At 49.5% G+C, this 15,464-nt stretch overlaps 1 protein-coding gene across 1 annotated transcript in view; it reads left to right on the top strand.

The window, feature by feature from the left end:
* LOC142188965 (TATA box-binding protein-associated factor RNA polymerase I subunit C-like) overlaps nt 1-7,689 on the top strand; it is a 33,398-nt gene extending 25,709 nt beyond the window's left edge. Inside the window, exons 13-15 of the mRNA XM_075262075.1 lie at nt 5,099-5,276; nt 5,355-5,492; nt 5,804-7,689. Coding sequence (XP_075118176.1) covers nt 5,099-5,276; nt 5,355-5,492; nt 5,804-7,497 — 2,010 coding nt within the window. The 3' untranslated portion in view covers nt 7,498-7,689. The remainder of the gene's footprint in view (nt 1-5,098; nt 5,277-5,354; nt 5,493-5,803) is intronic.
* Nucleotides 7,690-15,464: the final 7,775 nt, after the last annotated feature.

Here is a 15,464-nt window from a genome sequence, read left to right as displayed (position 1 = left end):
GACCCCGCATAGTATACCCAGCGTACTGCCTTGTGAGCACTCAGGTATGGACCCCGTATAGTATACCCCTCATACTGCCTGATGAGCACTCAGGTATGGACCCCGTATAATATACCCAGCGTACTGCCTGGTGAGCACTCAGGTATGGACCCCGTATAATATACCCAGTGTACTGCCTGGTGAGCACTCAGGTATGGACCCCGTATAATATACCCATCATACTGTCTGATGAGCACGGGGGTACAGACCCCGCAGAGTATACCCAGCATACTGCCTAATGAGCACTGGGGTACAGACCCCGCAGAGTATACCCATCATACTGCCTGGTGAGCACTCAGGTACGGACCCCGCAGAGTATATACCCAGCATACTGCCTAATGAGCACTGGGGTACGGACCCCGCATAGTATACCCATCATACTGCCTGGTGAGCACTCAGGTACAGACCCCGTATAATATACCCAGCGTACTGCCTGGTGAGCACTCAGGTATGGACCCCGTATAATATACCCATCATACTGTCTGATGAGCACGGGGGTACAGACCCCGCAGAGTATACCCAGCATACTGCCTGGTGAGCACTCGGGTACAGACCCCGCAGAGTATACCCAGCGTACTGCCTGGTGAGCACTCAGGTATGGACCCCGCATAGTATACACAGCGTACTGCCTGGTGAGCACTCAGGTACAGACCCCGCATAGTATACCCAGCGTACTGCCTGGTGAGCACTCAGGTACAGACCCCGCATAGTATACCCAGCGTACTGCCTTGTGAGCACTCAGGTATGGACCCCGTATAGTATACCCCTCATACTGCCTGATGAGCACTCAGGTACGCACCCCGCAGAGTATACCCATCATACTGCCTGTTGAGCACTCGGGTACAGACCCCGCATAGTATACCCAGCGTACTGCCTGGTGAGCACTCGGGTACGGACCCTGCAGAGTATACCCATCATACTGCCTGGTGAGCACTCAGGTATGGACCCCGCAGAGTATACCCAGCGTACTGCCTGGTGAGCACTCAGGTACGGACCCTGCAGAGTATATACCCAGCGTACTGCCTGGTGAGCACTCAGGTACAGACCCCGCAGAGTATATACCCAGCGTACTGCCTGGTGAGCACTCAGGTACGGACCCTGCAGAGTATACCCAGCGTACTGCCTGGTGAGCACTCAGGTACGGACCCCGCATAGTATACACAGCGTACTGCCTGGTGAGCACTCAGGTACAGACCCCGCATAGTATACCCAGCGTACTGCCTGGTGAGCACTCAGGTACAGACCCCGCATAGTATACCCAGCGTACTGCCTTGTGAGCACTCAGGTACAGACCCCGCATAGTATACCCAGCGTACTGCCTGGTGAGCACTCAGGTACGGACCCTGCAGAGTATACCCAGCGTACTGCCTGGTGAGCACTCAGGTATGGACCCCGCATAGTATACACAGCGTACTGCCTGGTGAGCACTCAGGTACAGACCCCGCATAGTATACCCAGCGTACTGCCTGGTGAGCACTCAGGTACAGACCCCGCATAGTATACCCAGCGTACTGCCTTGTGAGCACTCAGGTACGGACCCCGTATAGTATACCCCTCATACTGCCTGATGAGCACTCAGGTACGCACCCCGCAGAGTATACCCATCATACTGCCTGTTGAGCACTCGGGTACAGACCCCGCATAGTATACCCAGCGTACTGCCTGGTGAGCACTCAGGTACGGACCCCGCAGAGTATACCCATCATACTGCCTGGTGAGCACTCAGGTATGGACCCCGCAGAGTATACCCATCATACTGCCTGGTGAGCACTCAGGTACAGACCCCGCAGAGTATATACCCAGCGTACTGCCTGGTGAGCACTCGGGTACAGACCCTGCAGAGTATACCCAGCGTACTTCCTGGTGAGCACTCGGGTACGGACCCCGCATAGTATACCCATCATACTGCCTGGTGAGCACTCAGGTATGGACCCCGCATAGTATACCCATCATACTGCCTGGTGAGCACTCGGGTACGGACCCTGCAGAGTATACCCAGCGTACTGCCTGGTGAGCACTCAGGTACGGACCCTGCAGAGTATACCCATCATACTGCCTGGTGAGCACTCGGGTACAGACCCCGCATAGTATACACAGCGTACTGCCTGGTGAGCACTCAGGTATGGACCCTGCAGAGTATACCATTGTACTGCCTGGTGAGCACTCAGGTACGGACCCCGCAGAGTATACCCATCATACTGCCTGGTGAGCACTCAGGTATGGACCCCGCAGAGTATACCCATCATACTGCCTGGTGAGCACTCAGGTACAGACCCCGCAGAGTATATACCCAGCGTACTGCCTGGTGAGCACTCGGGTACAGACCCTGCAGAGTATACCCAGCGTACTGCCTGGTGAGCACTCGGGTACAGACCCCGCATGGTATACCCAGCGTACTTCCTGGTGAGCACTCGGGTACGGACCCCGCATAGTATACCCATCATACTGCCTGGTGAGCACTCAGGTATGGACCCCGCATAGTATACCCATCATACTGCCTGGTGAGCACTCGGGTACGGACCCTGCAGAGTATACCCAGCGTACTGCCTGGTGAGCACTCAGGTACGGACCCCGCAGAGTATACCCATCATACTGCCTGGTGAGCACTCGGGTACAGACCCCCGCATAGTATACACAGCGTACTGCCTGGTGAGCACTCAGGTATGGACCCTGCAGAGTATACCATTGTACTGCCTGGTGAGCACTCAGGTATGGACCCCGCATAGTATACCCATCATACTGCCTGGTGAGCACTCAGGTACGGACCCTGCAGAGTATACCCAGCGTACTGCCTGGTGAGCACTCAGGTACAGACCCCGCAGAGTATACTCAGCATTCTGCCTGGTGAGCACTCAGGTATGGACCCCGCAGAGTATACTCAGCATTCTGCCTGGTGAGCACTCAGGTACGGACCCCGCAGAGTATACCCAGCGTACTGACTCGTGAGCACTTAGGTACAGACCCCGCATAGTATACCCATCATACTGCCTGGTGAGCACTCAGGTATGGACCCCGTATAGTATACCCATCATACTGCTTGATAAGCACTCGGGTACGGACCCTGCAGAGTATACCCAGCGTACTGCCTAGTGAGCACTCAGGTACGGACCCCGCAGAGTATACCCAGCGTACTGCCTGGTGAGCACTCAGGTACGGACCCTGCAGAGTATACCCAGCATACTGCCTGGTGAGCACTCGGGTACAGACCCCGCATAGTATACCCAGCGTACTGACTCGTGAGCACTCGGGTACGGACCCTGCAGAGTATACCCAGCATACTGCCTGGTGAGCACTCGGGTACGGACCCTGCAGAGTATACTCAGCATTCTGCCTGGTGAGCACTCAGGTACGGACCCCGCAGAGTATACCCAGCGTACTGACTCGTGAGCACTTAGGTACAGACCCCGCATAGTATACCCATCATACTGCCTGGTGAGCACTCAGGTATGGACCCCGTATAGTATACCCATCATACTGCTTGATAAGCACTCGGGTACGGACCCTGCAGAGTATACCCAGCGTACTGCCTAGTGAGCACTCAGGTACGGACCCCGCAGAGTATACCCAGCGTACTGCCTGGTGAGCACTCAGGTACGGACCCTGCAGAGTATACCCAGCATATTGCCTGGTGAGCACTCGGGTACAGACCCCGCATAGTATACCCAGCGTACTGACTCGTGAGCACTCGGGTACGGACCCTGCAGAGTATACCCAGCATACTGCCTGGTGAGCACTCGGGTACGGACCCTGCAGAGTATACCCAGCGTACTGCCTGGTGAGCACTCGGGTACGGACCCTGCAGAGTATACCCAGCGTACTGCGTGGTGAGCACTCTGGTACGGACCCTGCAGAGTATACCCATCGTACTGCCTGGTGAGCACTCAGGTACGGACCCTGCAGAGTATACCCAGCATTCTGCCTGGTGAGCACTCAGGTACGGACCCTGCAGAGTATACCCAGTGTACTGCCTGGTGAGAACTCAGGTACGGACCCTGCAGAGTATACCCAGTGTACTGCCTGGTGAGCACTCAGGTACGGACCCTACAGAGTATACCCAGCGTACTGCCTGGTGAGCACTCGGGTACGGACCCCGCAGAGTATATACCCAGTGTACTGCCTGGTGAGCACTCAGGTACGGACCCTGCAGAGTATACCCAGTGTACTGCCTGGTGAGCACTCAGGTACAGACCCTGCAGAGTATACCCAGCGTACTGCCTGGTGAGCACTCAGGTACGGACCCCGCAGAGTATACCCAGCGTACTGCCTGGTGAGCACTCAGGTACAGACCCTGCAGAGTATACCCAGCGTACTGCCTGGTGAGCACTCAGGTCTAGATCCCGCGGACCCCGCAGAGTATACCCATTGTACTGCCTGGTGAGCACTCAGGTACGGACCCTGCAGAGTATACCCAGCGTAGTGCCAGCTGCAGCCGCCTTATTGTATGTTGTGTGATAGGGCAGAGACCAATGCTGGAGTATACTTTACTGGTGTACCTAGGCCTTCCTACCTCACAGGAGACATTATCTATATGTGGGTGTATTCATACTGTGTAAATTACTCCTCAGGATTGTTAAGCCACGCACATGTAGAGGTATAGATACATAGAGGTGGGTGCTCTGTATAGAGTAGTGTATAGGTACAGTAGTGTATAAGTACAGCAGTGTATACCAACCAGACGGTTGTGGGTGACTCTGTATAGAAGTGGGTATGGTTATAACAACGGCAGGTGGAAGTGGGTGCCTCTGTATAGACATAGCGACGTATTCCAACCCTTTTCTGCTTTCCCAGTCCATACTGGATGTAACGCAGTGTGAATACTCCGAGGCTAAGGCCCCACGTTGTAGAAACGCAGCTTGTTTTTGTTGCAGTTTTGAGAGCCAAAGCCAGGAGAGGATTAAGCAGAAGGGGGGCTGTAAGAGCTTTCTATATATTTATCATTCCTTTATGGTCAATCTTGGCTTTGGGTAAAAAAAAAAAGAAAAAGCAACAAAATCTGCAACAAAGAAAGCTGCGTTTCCACAACTTGGGGTCTTAGCCATACTCTTATTTCTCTCCACAGTTCTCTCTGTACATCATGGATGAGCGATTTCCTCTAGTGCCACTGGCCAAATGGGACCATATGCTGGAGGGACCCCCAACATACATCAATGTCATCCCTGGTGGAGCTACAGATGGCACCAACAAGATCCTGCTCGGTACTCAGCACAGTCAGGAAACGCTCATGGTGCAGTACTCAGGTACGTCTTCTCTGTACATGGCTCTGTCTATGGACAGCCTGGTCTTCCACCTGTTTTCTGAGGTTCCTTGTGTTGCAGATCGCCCCACTAGCCCTTTCCAGCTGCTTTTACCAGCCCTATGTCTGCCGCGGATTTCAGAGTCTCTTGCTCATCTGTCTCCATTGTTACCTCATCGCCATGATGCAGTGCTCCAGAGACTGCGGTCTCCACTGGCAGGTCAGTACACATGTTCACTAGTTGGTTGCTGGAGTATGGGCTGAAATATAACTCATTCAGCACCAGGAAGAGCTAGGCCAGTTTGCCCCCAGGACAGAGGTGTTCTGTAGGTTTGATTGGTCATGAGGGCACAATTTGTGCCAGTCTTGCCCATCATGTCATGGCTGAGTTTGACCAGGTTCATTGTATTGTGCAGAGAATCTTTCTCTGAGTCTCTCCTGTCAGTTTTACCTTCCTTTTGTTCGCTTTCTCAGGAGTCTGCACTGGGTTCTGTCTCTTTACTTCATCTGTTTCTTTGTCTCTCCTGTCAGGATTGGCGACTGCTTCCTCTGACCAGGCTGGAGATCAGTTGCAAGTTTTCCAGTTAACAGCGGATGGCGATCTTTTCATTCAGAAACTTTTGCAGGATCCCTCCGACACACCAAGTGACACCTTTGGCGTTAGAGTAGGATCCTCTGTATGTCCCTCCATCTTGGAGGAGCCAGCTGCTGACTCTTCCCACCAGTCAGTCTCTGCCAATGAGGCGGTCATCCACCCCACAAGAGCCAAGCATCAAGGGTCTCCCAGCACCCACCCCTCCTGCTTGATCAGGGCCAGCTCTACAACGAGTTTCAGTAGGTTCCTCCATGATTTCTGCAAAGCCTATACTTGGAGAGGAACTTTTCCCCGTCCACGATACAAAATTCACAATCTCCTTCCTGAGAAGATGAGTAAGAGCATTCAGGAGGCGTCGGGGCTGCGGGAACAACTGCGACTGAGTATGAAACAGGGAACGCTCGTCCCATCAATGGTAACACCCTCGTCTCCCCAATTGGAGGCCTTCCGGCCAGAGAGCTGGAAAGACCCATTAAGTCAAAGGTTGACAGCTTCCTGGGAGGGAAAACTCGAACTGTGGTGGGACGATTGTCTTGGAACAAACCGGGAAAGTAAGATCCGGGCTCTGAGAGAAAAGCGCCGAAGGCAAAAGCTACTGCGATCCCGAAGCAGGAGCACGCTGTCTGGGAGCTTCACAAGCTCCATTGTCTCTGACCCTTATGAGACCGAGGCCAGCTCTCCAAAGTCATGTGATGCTGCCACTGATGACTTATCATTATGGTCCTCCACAAATGAAGACTGTGCCTTCGATGCCTCCCAGGTGAAGGCCACCTCAAGCCAGTCCCTAAACTCCCCTGCCTTTATGTCCTCACAATCTCTCCGGGCCAAAGGCATCCCACACGAGAAAAGACACACACTGCGAAATTTCTTCTCCTTGTTAGAAACCAGCAGTGTGCATGATCCCGGGCACTCAGGATCCCAGTCACAGACTCTCTCCCAGCCCATAGGAGACTGCACCAGTACTGGGCCCGAGTCTGCACCCACAGGCTCCCAGTCACAGACTCTCTCCCAACGCTCAGGAGGCCGCACCAGTACTGGACCGGAGTCTGCACTCACAGGCTCCCAGTCACAGACTCTCTCCCAACGCTCAGGAGGCCGCATCAGTACTGGGCCCAAGTCTGCACCCACAGGCTCCCAGTCACAGAGTCTCTCCCAATGCTTAAGAGCCCGCACCAGTACTGGGCCCAAGTCTGCACCCACAGGCTCCCAGTCACAGACTCTCTCCAAACGCTCAGGAGGCCGCACCAGTACTGGACCGGAGTCTGCACTCACAGGCTCCCAGTCACAGACTCTCCCCCAACGCTCAGGAGCCCGCACCAGTACTGGGCCCGAGTCTGCACTCACAGGCTCCCAGTCACAGACTCTCCCCCAACGCTCAGGAGGCCGCACCAGTACTGGGCCCAAGTCTGCACCCACAGGCTCCCAGTCACAGAGTCTCTCCCAATGCTTAGGAGCCCGCACCAGTACTGGACCGGAGTCTGCACTCACAGGCTCCCAGTCACAGACTCTCTCCCAACGCTCAGGAGCCCGCACCAGTACTGGGCCCGAGTCTGCACTCACAGGCTCCCAGTCACAGACTCTCTCCCAACGTTCTCAGCCTCCAAGTAAGAGATTTCGGATGGGCTTTTAACTAAGCAGGTCTGGCTTGGGGCCCTTCTGGGTTGTGTTCACACAAGGCAGTGCTACACATAAATAAAAATATTTCTCCCGCAGTTCAGTGCACATTGAATTCAGTAGAATTGAGGCTCCTGCCTTGGGTATAACTGAAATATTAGGCAGTATGTGAGTGGAGTATTAGACATGTCCAGCTCAGGAGCAGGGAGAGAGCAAACAGGGAACCAGCAGCTTGTAGAATGTATTTGTGTCCATACAGCTCCATGTCATGTGGCTGGTGTAAAGCCAGGTTTTGGGTGTTTGTTGATTTAACAAAATCAACAACCACAAAAAACCAAAATAAATCCAGTCCTGCACCAAAATTGCCAAATGTGACCATGTCTGGAAGTAAACTCTATTGTGCCATTAAAATGCACCATTTACCCAGCCTTCCATACACTGAGTAACACGGCTGCCCTGCTCTACATGTAATAACTGCTATGGAGACTCAAAAGGCCAAATTCAATGTATATGGTGGCTATTCCATTGGATGGCGCCATGAGGAAGCATTGCTTCCAGGACAGGATAACTATGTGCACGTGGAAACAGTACACCCAAGTTGAGCTCTGATGGGGCCATACACATAGTAGCATAGTTGATGAGTTTGGATGAAGACGCAGGTCCATCAAGTCCATCCTGTTACCTTAGTGTTGATCTGGAGAAAGGCAAAAAAAAAAAAAACACATGAGGCTGATGCCAAATGCCCCATGTCAGGGGAAAAAATTTGGAGTTCAAATCCAGCAATCCGTATAAAAACCTCTATCCTGTAATATTTCTCTATTTGAGGAAGTCATCCAGGCCCTCTTTTAACTTGCACAATGAATCCACCATAACTACATCCTGTGGAAGTGACTTCCATGGTCCACTGCTCTTACAGTAAAGAATCTGTCTATGATGCTGGTGAAATATTCTCTACTATTGGTGTTTCCTTGTCACAGTCACTGGCCTAGCTGTAGAGAAATGCCCCATTGTCACAATCACTGACCTAAGTGTGAAAAGATCATTAGAAAAGTCTTGCTGTAGCATGACTATTCGGCATCAACCACCATGTGTGTACATCAGGATAACACTAGATCTGCCCAATATATAATTTGTATTCCCCAGGCTTTAACCGTAACTCTTGGTTCTTCCTGAGCTGGTAGTTGGAGACTAGCATCTGTGATGTCTACCGCCATATACTGCAGACAGAGAGTAGAAGAGAATCTGCTCTATACAATAACTACTATGCCTGCCATACACTACTGCTATATCTACCATACACTGTACAGGGTATGTAGAGAAGAATCTGCTGTATAGAATAACTGCTGTATCTACCATACACTGTACACAGTATGTAGAGGAGAATCTGCTCTATAGGATAACTGCTATATCTACCATACACGGTATGTACAGAAGAATCTGCTCTATAAGGTAACTGCTATATCTACCATACGCTATACACGGTATGTACAGAAGAATCTGCTCTATAGGATAATTGCTATATACACTATACACGGTATGTAGAGGAGAATCTGCTGTATAGGATAACTGCTATATCTACCATACACTTTACACGGTATGTACAGAAGAATCTGCTGTATAGGATAACTGCTCTATCTACCATACACTTTACACGGTATGTACAGAAGAATCTGCTGTATAGGATAACTGCTATATCTACCATACACTTTACACGGTATGTACAGAAGAATCTGCTGTATAGGATAACTGCTATATCTACTCTACACGGTATGTACAGAAGAATCTGCTGTATAGGATAACTGCTATATCTACCATACACTGTACACGGTATGTACAGAAGAATCTGCTGTATAGGATAACTGCTATATCTACCAGACACTGTACACGGTATGTACAGAAGAATCTGCTGTATAGGATAACTGCTATATCTACCAGACACTGTACACGGTATGTACAGAAGAATCTGCTGTATAGGATAACTGCTATATCTACCATACACTGTACACGGTATGTACAGAAGAATCTGCTCTATAGGATAATTGCTATATACACTATACACGGTATGTAGAGGAGAATCTGCTGTATAGGATAACTGCTATATCTACCATACACTTTACACGGTATGTACAGAAGAATCTGCTGTATAGGATAACTGCTATATCTACCATACACTTTACACGGTATGTACAGAAGAATCTGCTGTATAGGATAACTGCTATATCTACCAGACACTGTACACGGTATGTACAGAAGAATCTGCTGTATAGGATAACTGCTATATCTACCATACACTGTACACGGTATGTAGAGGAGAATCTGCTCTATAGAATAACTGCTATATCTACCATACACTGTACACGGTATGTACAGAAGAATCTGCTGTATAGGATAACTGCTATATCTACCATACACTGTACACGGTATGTACAGAAGAATCTGCTGTATAGGATAACTGCTATATACACTATACACGGTATGTAGAGGAGAATCTGCTCTATAGAATAACTGCTATATCTACCATACACGGTATGTACAGAAGAATCTGCTGTATAGGATAACTGCTATATCTACCATACACTGTATACGGTATGTAGAGGAGAATCTGCTCTATAGGATAACTGCTGTATCTACTGTACACGGTATGTAGAGGAGAATCTGCTGTATAGAATAACTGCTGTATCTCCCATACACTATACACGGTATGTACAGAAGAATCTGCTCTATAGGATAACTGCTATATCTACCATACACTGTACACGGTATGTACAGAAGAATCTGCTGTATAGGATAACTGCTATATACACGGTATGTAGAGGAGAATCTGCTCTATAGGATAACTGCTGTATCTCCTATACATGGTAACTAGAGGAGAATCTGCTCTATAGGATAACTGCTATATCTACTCTACACGGTATGTAGAGGAGAATCTGCTCTATAGGATAACTGCTGTATCTACCATACACTGTACACGGTATGTACAGAAGAATCTGCTCTATAGGATAACTGCTTTATCTACCATACACTATACACAGTATGTAGAGGAGAATCTGCTCTATAGAATAACTGCTATATCTACCATACACTGTACACGGTATGTAGAGGAGAATCTGCTCTATAGGATAACTGTTATATATCTACCATACACTGTATACGGTATGTAGAGGAGAATCTGCTCTATAGGATAACTGCTATATCTACTCTACACGGTATGTAGAGGAGAATCTGCTCTATAGGATAACTGCTATATCTACCATACACGGTATGTACAGAAGAATCTGCTGTATAGGATAACTGCTATATACACTATACACGGCAAGTAGAGGAGATTCTGCTCTATAGGATAATTGTTATATATCTACCATACACTGTATACGGTATGTAGAGGAGAATCTGCTCTATAGAATAACTGCTATATCTACCATACACTGTATACGGTATGTAGAGGAGAATCTGCTCTATAGGATAACTGCTGTATCTACTGTACACGGTATGTAGAGGAGAATCTGCTCTATAGAATAACTGCTATATCTACCATACACTGTATACGGTATGTAGAGGAGAATCTGCTCTATAGGATAACTGCTGTATCTACTGTACACGGTATGTAGAGGAGAATCTGCTCAATAGGATAACTGCTGTATCTACCATACACTGTACACGGTATGTAGAGGAGAATCTACTCTATAGGATAACTGCTGTATCTACTGTACACTATACACAGTATGTAGATGAGAATCTACTCAATAGGATAAATGCTGTATCTACCATACACTATACACAGTATGTAGATGAGAATCTACTCTATAGGATAACTGATATATATATATATATATATATATATATATATATATATATATATATATGTGTGTCTCTCTCTCTGGCTGACATCTTGTGTGTCTCTCTGGGTGACATCTCATTTGTCTCCCTGGGTGACATCTTGTGTGTGTCTCTGACATCTTGTCTCTCTGGCTGACATCTTGTGTGTCTCTCTGGGTGACATCTCGTTTGTCTCTCTGGGTGACATCTTGTATGTGTCTCTGACATCTTGTCTCTCTGGCTGACATCTTGTGTGTCTCTCTGGGTGACATCTCGTTTGTCTCTCTGGGTGACATCTTGTGTGTGTCTGGGTGACATCTTGTGTGTCTCTCTGGCTGACATCTTGTGTGTCTCTCTGGCTGACATCTTGTGTGTCTCTCTGGCTGACATCTTGTGTGTCTCTCTGGGTGACATCTCGTTTGTCTCTCTGGGTGACATCTTGTGTGTGTCTCTGACATCTTGTCTCTCTGGCTGACATCTTGTGTGTCTCTCTGGGTGACATCTCGTTTGTCTCTCTGGGTGACATCTTGTGTGTGTCTGGGTGACATCTTGTGTGTCTCTCTGGCTGACATCTTGTGTGTCTCTCTGGGTGACATCTCGTTTGTCTCTCTGGGTGACATCTTGTGTGTGTCTGGGTGACATCTTGTGTGTCTCTCTGGCTGACATCTTGTGTGTCTCTCTCTGGCTGACATCTTGTGTGTCTCTCTCTGGCTGACATCTTGTGTGTCTCTCTGGCTGACATCTTGTGTGTCTCTCTGGGTGACATCTCATTTGTCTCCCTGGGTGACATCTTGTGTGTGTCTCTGACATCTTGTCTCTCTGGCTGACATCTTGTGTGTCTCTCTGGGTGACATCTCGTTTGTCTCTCTGGGTGACATCTTGTGTGTGTCTGGGTGACATCTTGTGTGTGTCTGGGTGACATCTTGTGTGTCTCTCTGGCTGACATCTTGTGTGTCTCTCTGGCTGACATCTTGTGTGTCTCTCTGGCTGACATCTTGTGTGTCTCTCTGGCTGACATCTTGTGTGTCTCTCTGGCTGACATCTTGTGTGTCTCTCTGGCTGACATCTTGTGTGTCTCTCTGGCTGACATCTTGTGTGTCTCTCTGGCTGACATCTTGTCTCTCTGAATGACATCTTGTCTCTCTGGATGACACCTTGTGTGTGTCTCTCTGGATGACACCTTGTGTGTGTCTCTCTGGCTGACATCTTGTGTGTGTCTCTCTGGCTGACATCTTGTGTGTCTCTCTGGCTGACATCTTGTCTCTCTGGCTGACATCTTGTCTCTCTGGATGACATCTTGTGTGTGTCTCTCTGGCTGACATCTTGTGTGTGTCTCTCTGGCTGACATCTTGTGTGTCTCTCTGGCTGACATCTTGTGTGTCTCTCTGGCTGACATCTTGTGTGTCTCTCTGGCTGACATCTTGTGTGTCTCTCTGGCTGACATCTTGTGTGTCTCTCTGGCTGACATCTTGTGTGTGTCTCTCTGGATGACATCTTGTGTGTGTCTCTCTGGATGACATCTTGTGTGTCTCTCTGGCTGACATCTTGCGTGTGTCTCTGGGTGACATCTTGTGTGTTTGTGTGTGTGTCTCTCTCTGGGTGACATCTTGTGCGTGTGTCTCTCTGGGTGACATCTTGTGTGTGTGTCTCTCTGGGTGACATCTTGTGTGTGTGTGTGTCTCTCTGGGTGACATCTTGTGTGTGTGTGTGTCTCTCTGGGTGACATCTTGTGTGTGTGTCTCTCTGGGTGACATCTTGTGTGTGTGTCTCTCTGGGTGACATCTTGCGTGTGTCTCTGGGTGACATCTTGCGTGTGTGTCTCTCTGGGTGACATCTTGTGTCTCTCTGGCTGACATCTTGTGTGTGTGTGTCTCTCTGGGTGACATCTTGTGTGTGTGTCTCTCTGGGTGACATCTTGTGTGTGTGTCTCTCTGGGTGACATCTTGTGTGTGTGTGTGTCTCTCTGGGTGACATCTTGTGTGTGTGTGTGTCTCTCTGGGTGACATCTTGTGTGTGTGTGTCTCTCTGGGTGACATCTTGTGTGTGTGTCTCTCTGGGTGACATCTTGTGTGTGTGTGTCTCTCTGGGTGACATCTTGTGTGTGTGTGTCTCTCTGGGTGACATCTTGTGTGTGTGTGTCTCTCTCTGGGTGACATCTTGTGTGTGTGTGTCTCTCTCTGGGTGACATCTTGTGTGTGTGTGTCTCTCTCTGGGTGACATCTTGTGTGTGTGTGTGTCTCTCTGGGTGACATCTTGTGTGTGTGTGTGTCTCTCTGGGTGACATCTTGTGTGTGTGTGTGTCTCTCTGGGTGACATCTTGTGTGTGTGTGTGTCTCTCTGGGTGACATCTTGTGTGTGTGTGTCTCTCTGGGTGACATCTTGTGTGTGTGTGTCTCTCTGGGTGACATCTTGTGTGTGTGTGTCTCTCTCTGGGTGACATCTTGTGTGTGTGTGTGTGTCTCTCTGGGTGACATCTTGTGTGTGTGTCTCTCTGGGTGACATCTTGTGTGTGTGTCTCTCTGGGTGACATCTTGTGTGTGTGTCTCTCTGGGTGACATCTTGTGTGTGTGTCTCTGGCTGACATCGTGTGTGTGTCTCTGGCTGACATCTTGTGTGTCTCTGGGTGACATCTTGTGTGTGTCTCTCTGGCTGACATCTTGTGTGTGTCTCTCTGGGTGACATCTTGTGTGTCTCTCTCTGGGTGACATCTTGTGTGTCTCTCTCTGGGTGACATCTTGTGTGTCTCTCTCTGGGTGACATCTTGTGTGTCTCTCTCTGGGTGACATCTTGTGTGTCTCTCTCTGGGTGACATCTTGTGTGTCTCTCTCTGGGTGACATCTTGTGTGTCTCTCTCTGGGTGACATCTTGTGTGTCTCTCTCTGGGTGACATCTTGTGTGTCTCTCTCTGGGTGACATCTTGTGTGTCTCTCTCTGGGTGACATCTTGTGTGTGTGTCTCTGGCTGACATCTTGTGTGTCTCTGGCTGACATCTTGTGTGTCTCTGGGTGACATCTTGTGTGTGTCTCTCTGGCTGACATCTTGTGTGTGTCTCTCTGGCTGACATCTTGTGTGTGTCTCTCTGGCTGACATCTTGTGTGTGTCTCTCTGGCTGACATCTTGTGTGTGTCTCTCTGGGTGACATCTTGTGTGTCTCTCTCTCTGGGTGACATCTTGTGTGTCTCTCTCTCTGGGTGACATCTTGTGTGTCTCTCTCTCTGGGTGACATCTTGTGTGTCTCTCTCTGGGTGACATCTTGTGTGTCTCTCTCTGGGTGACATCTTGTGTGTCTCTCTCTGGGTGACATTTTGTGTGTGTATCTCTGGGTGACATCTTGTGTGTGTCTCTCTCTGGCTGACATCTTGTGTGTCTCTGGGTGACATCTTGTCTCTCTGGGTGACATCTTGCGTGTGTGTCTCTCTGGGTGACATCTTGTGTCTCTCTGGCTGACATCTTGTGTGTGTGTGTCTCTCTGGGTGACATCTTGTGTGTGTGTCTCTCTGGCTGACATCTTGTGTGTGTCTCTCTGGATGACATCTTGTGTGTCTCTCTGGCTGACATCTTGTGTGTGTCTCTCTGGCTGACATCTTGTGTGTGTCTCTCTGGCTGACATCTTGTGTGTGTCTCTCTGGATGACATCTTGTGTGTGTCTCTCTGGCTGACATCTGGTGTGTCTCTCTGGCTGACATCTGGTGTGTCTCTCTGGCTGACATCTTGTGTGTCTCTGGCTGACATCTTGTGTGTGTCTCTCTGGATGACATCTTGTGTGTGTCTCTCTGGATGACATCTTGTGTGTGTCTCTGGGTGACATCTTGTGTGTTTGTGTGTGTGTCTCTCTCTGGGTGACATCTTGTGCGTGTGTCTCTCTGGGTGACATCTTGTGTGTGTGTCTCTCTGGGTGACATCTTGTGTGTGTGTGTGTGTGTGTCTCTCTGGGTGACATCTTGTGTGTGTGTGTCTCTCTGGGTGACATCTTGTGTGTGTGTGTGTCTCTCTGGGTGACATCTTGCGTGTGTCTCTGGGTGACATCTTGCGTGTGTGTCTCTCTGGGTGACATCTTGTGTCTCTCTGGCTGACATCTTGTGTGTGTGTCTCTCTCTGGGTGACATCTTGTGTGTGTGTCTCTCTGGGTGACATCTTGTGTGTGTGTGTCTCTCTGGGTGACATCTT

The sequence above is a fragment of the Leptodactylus fuscus genome, unplaced genomic scaffold (assembly GCF_031893055.1).
Source record: "Leptodactylus fuscus isolate aLepFus1 unplaced genomic scaffold, aLepFus1.hap2 HAP2_SCAFFOLD_88, whole genome shotgun sequence".
Lineage (NCBI taxonomy): Eukaryota > Metazoa > Chordata > Amphibia > Anura > Leptodactylidae > Leptodactylus > Leptodactylus fuscus.
This window is presented reverse-complemented; position numbering and strand designations above follow the sequence as displayed.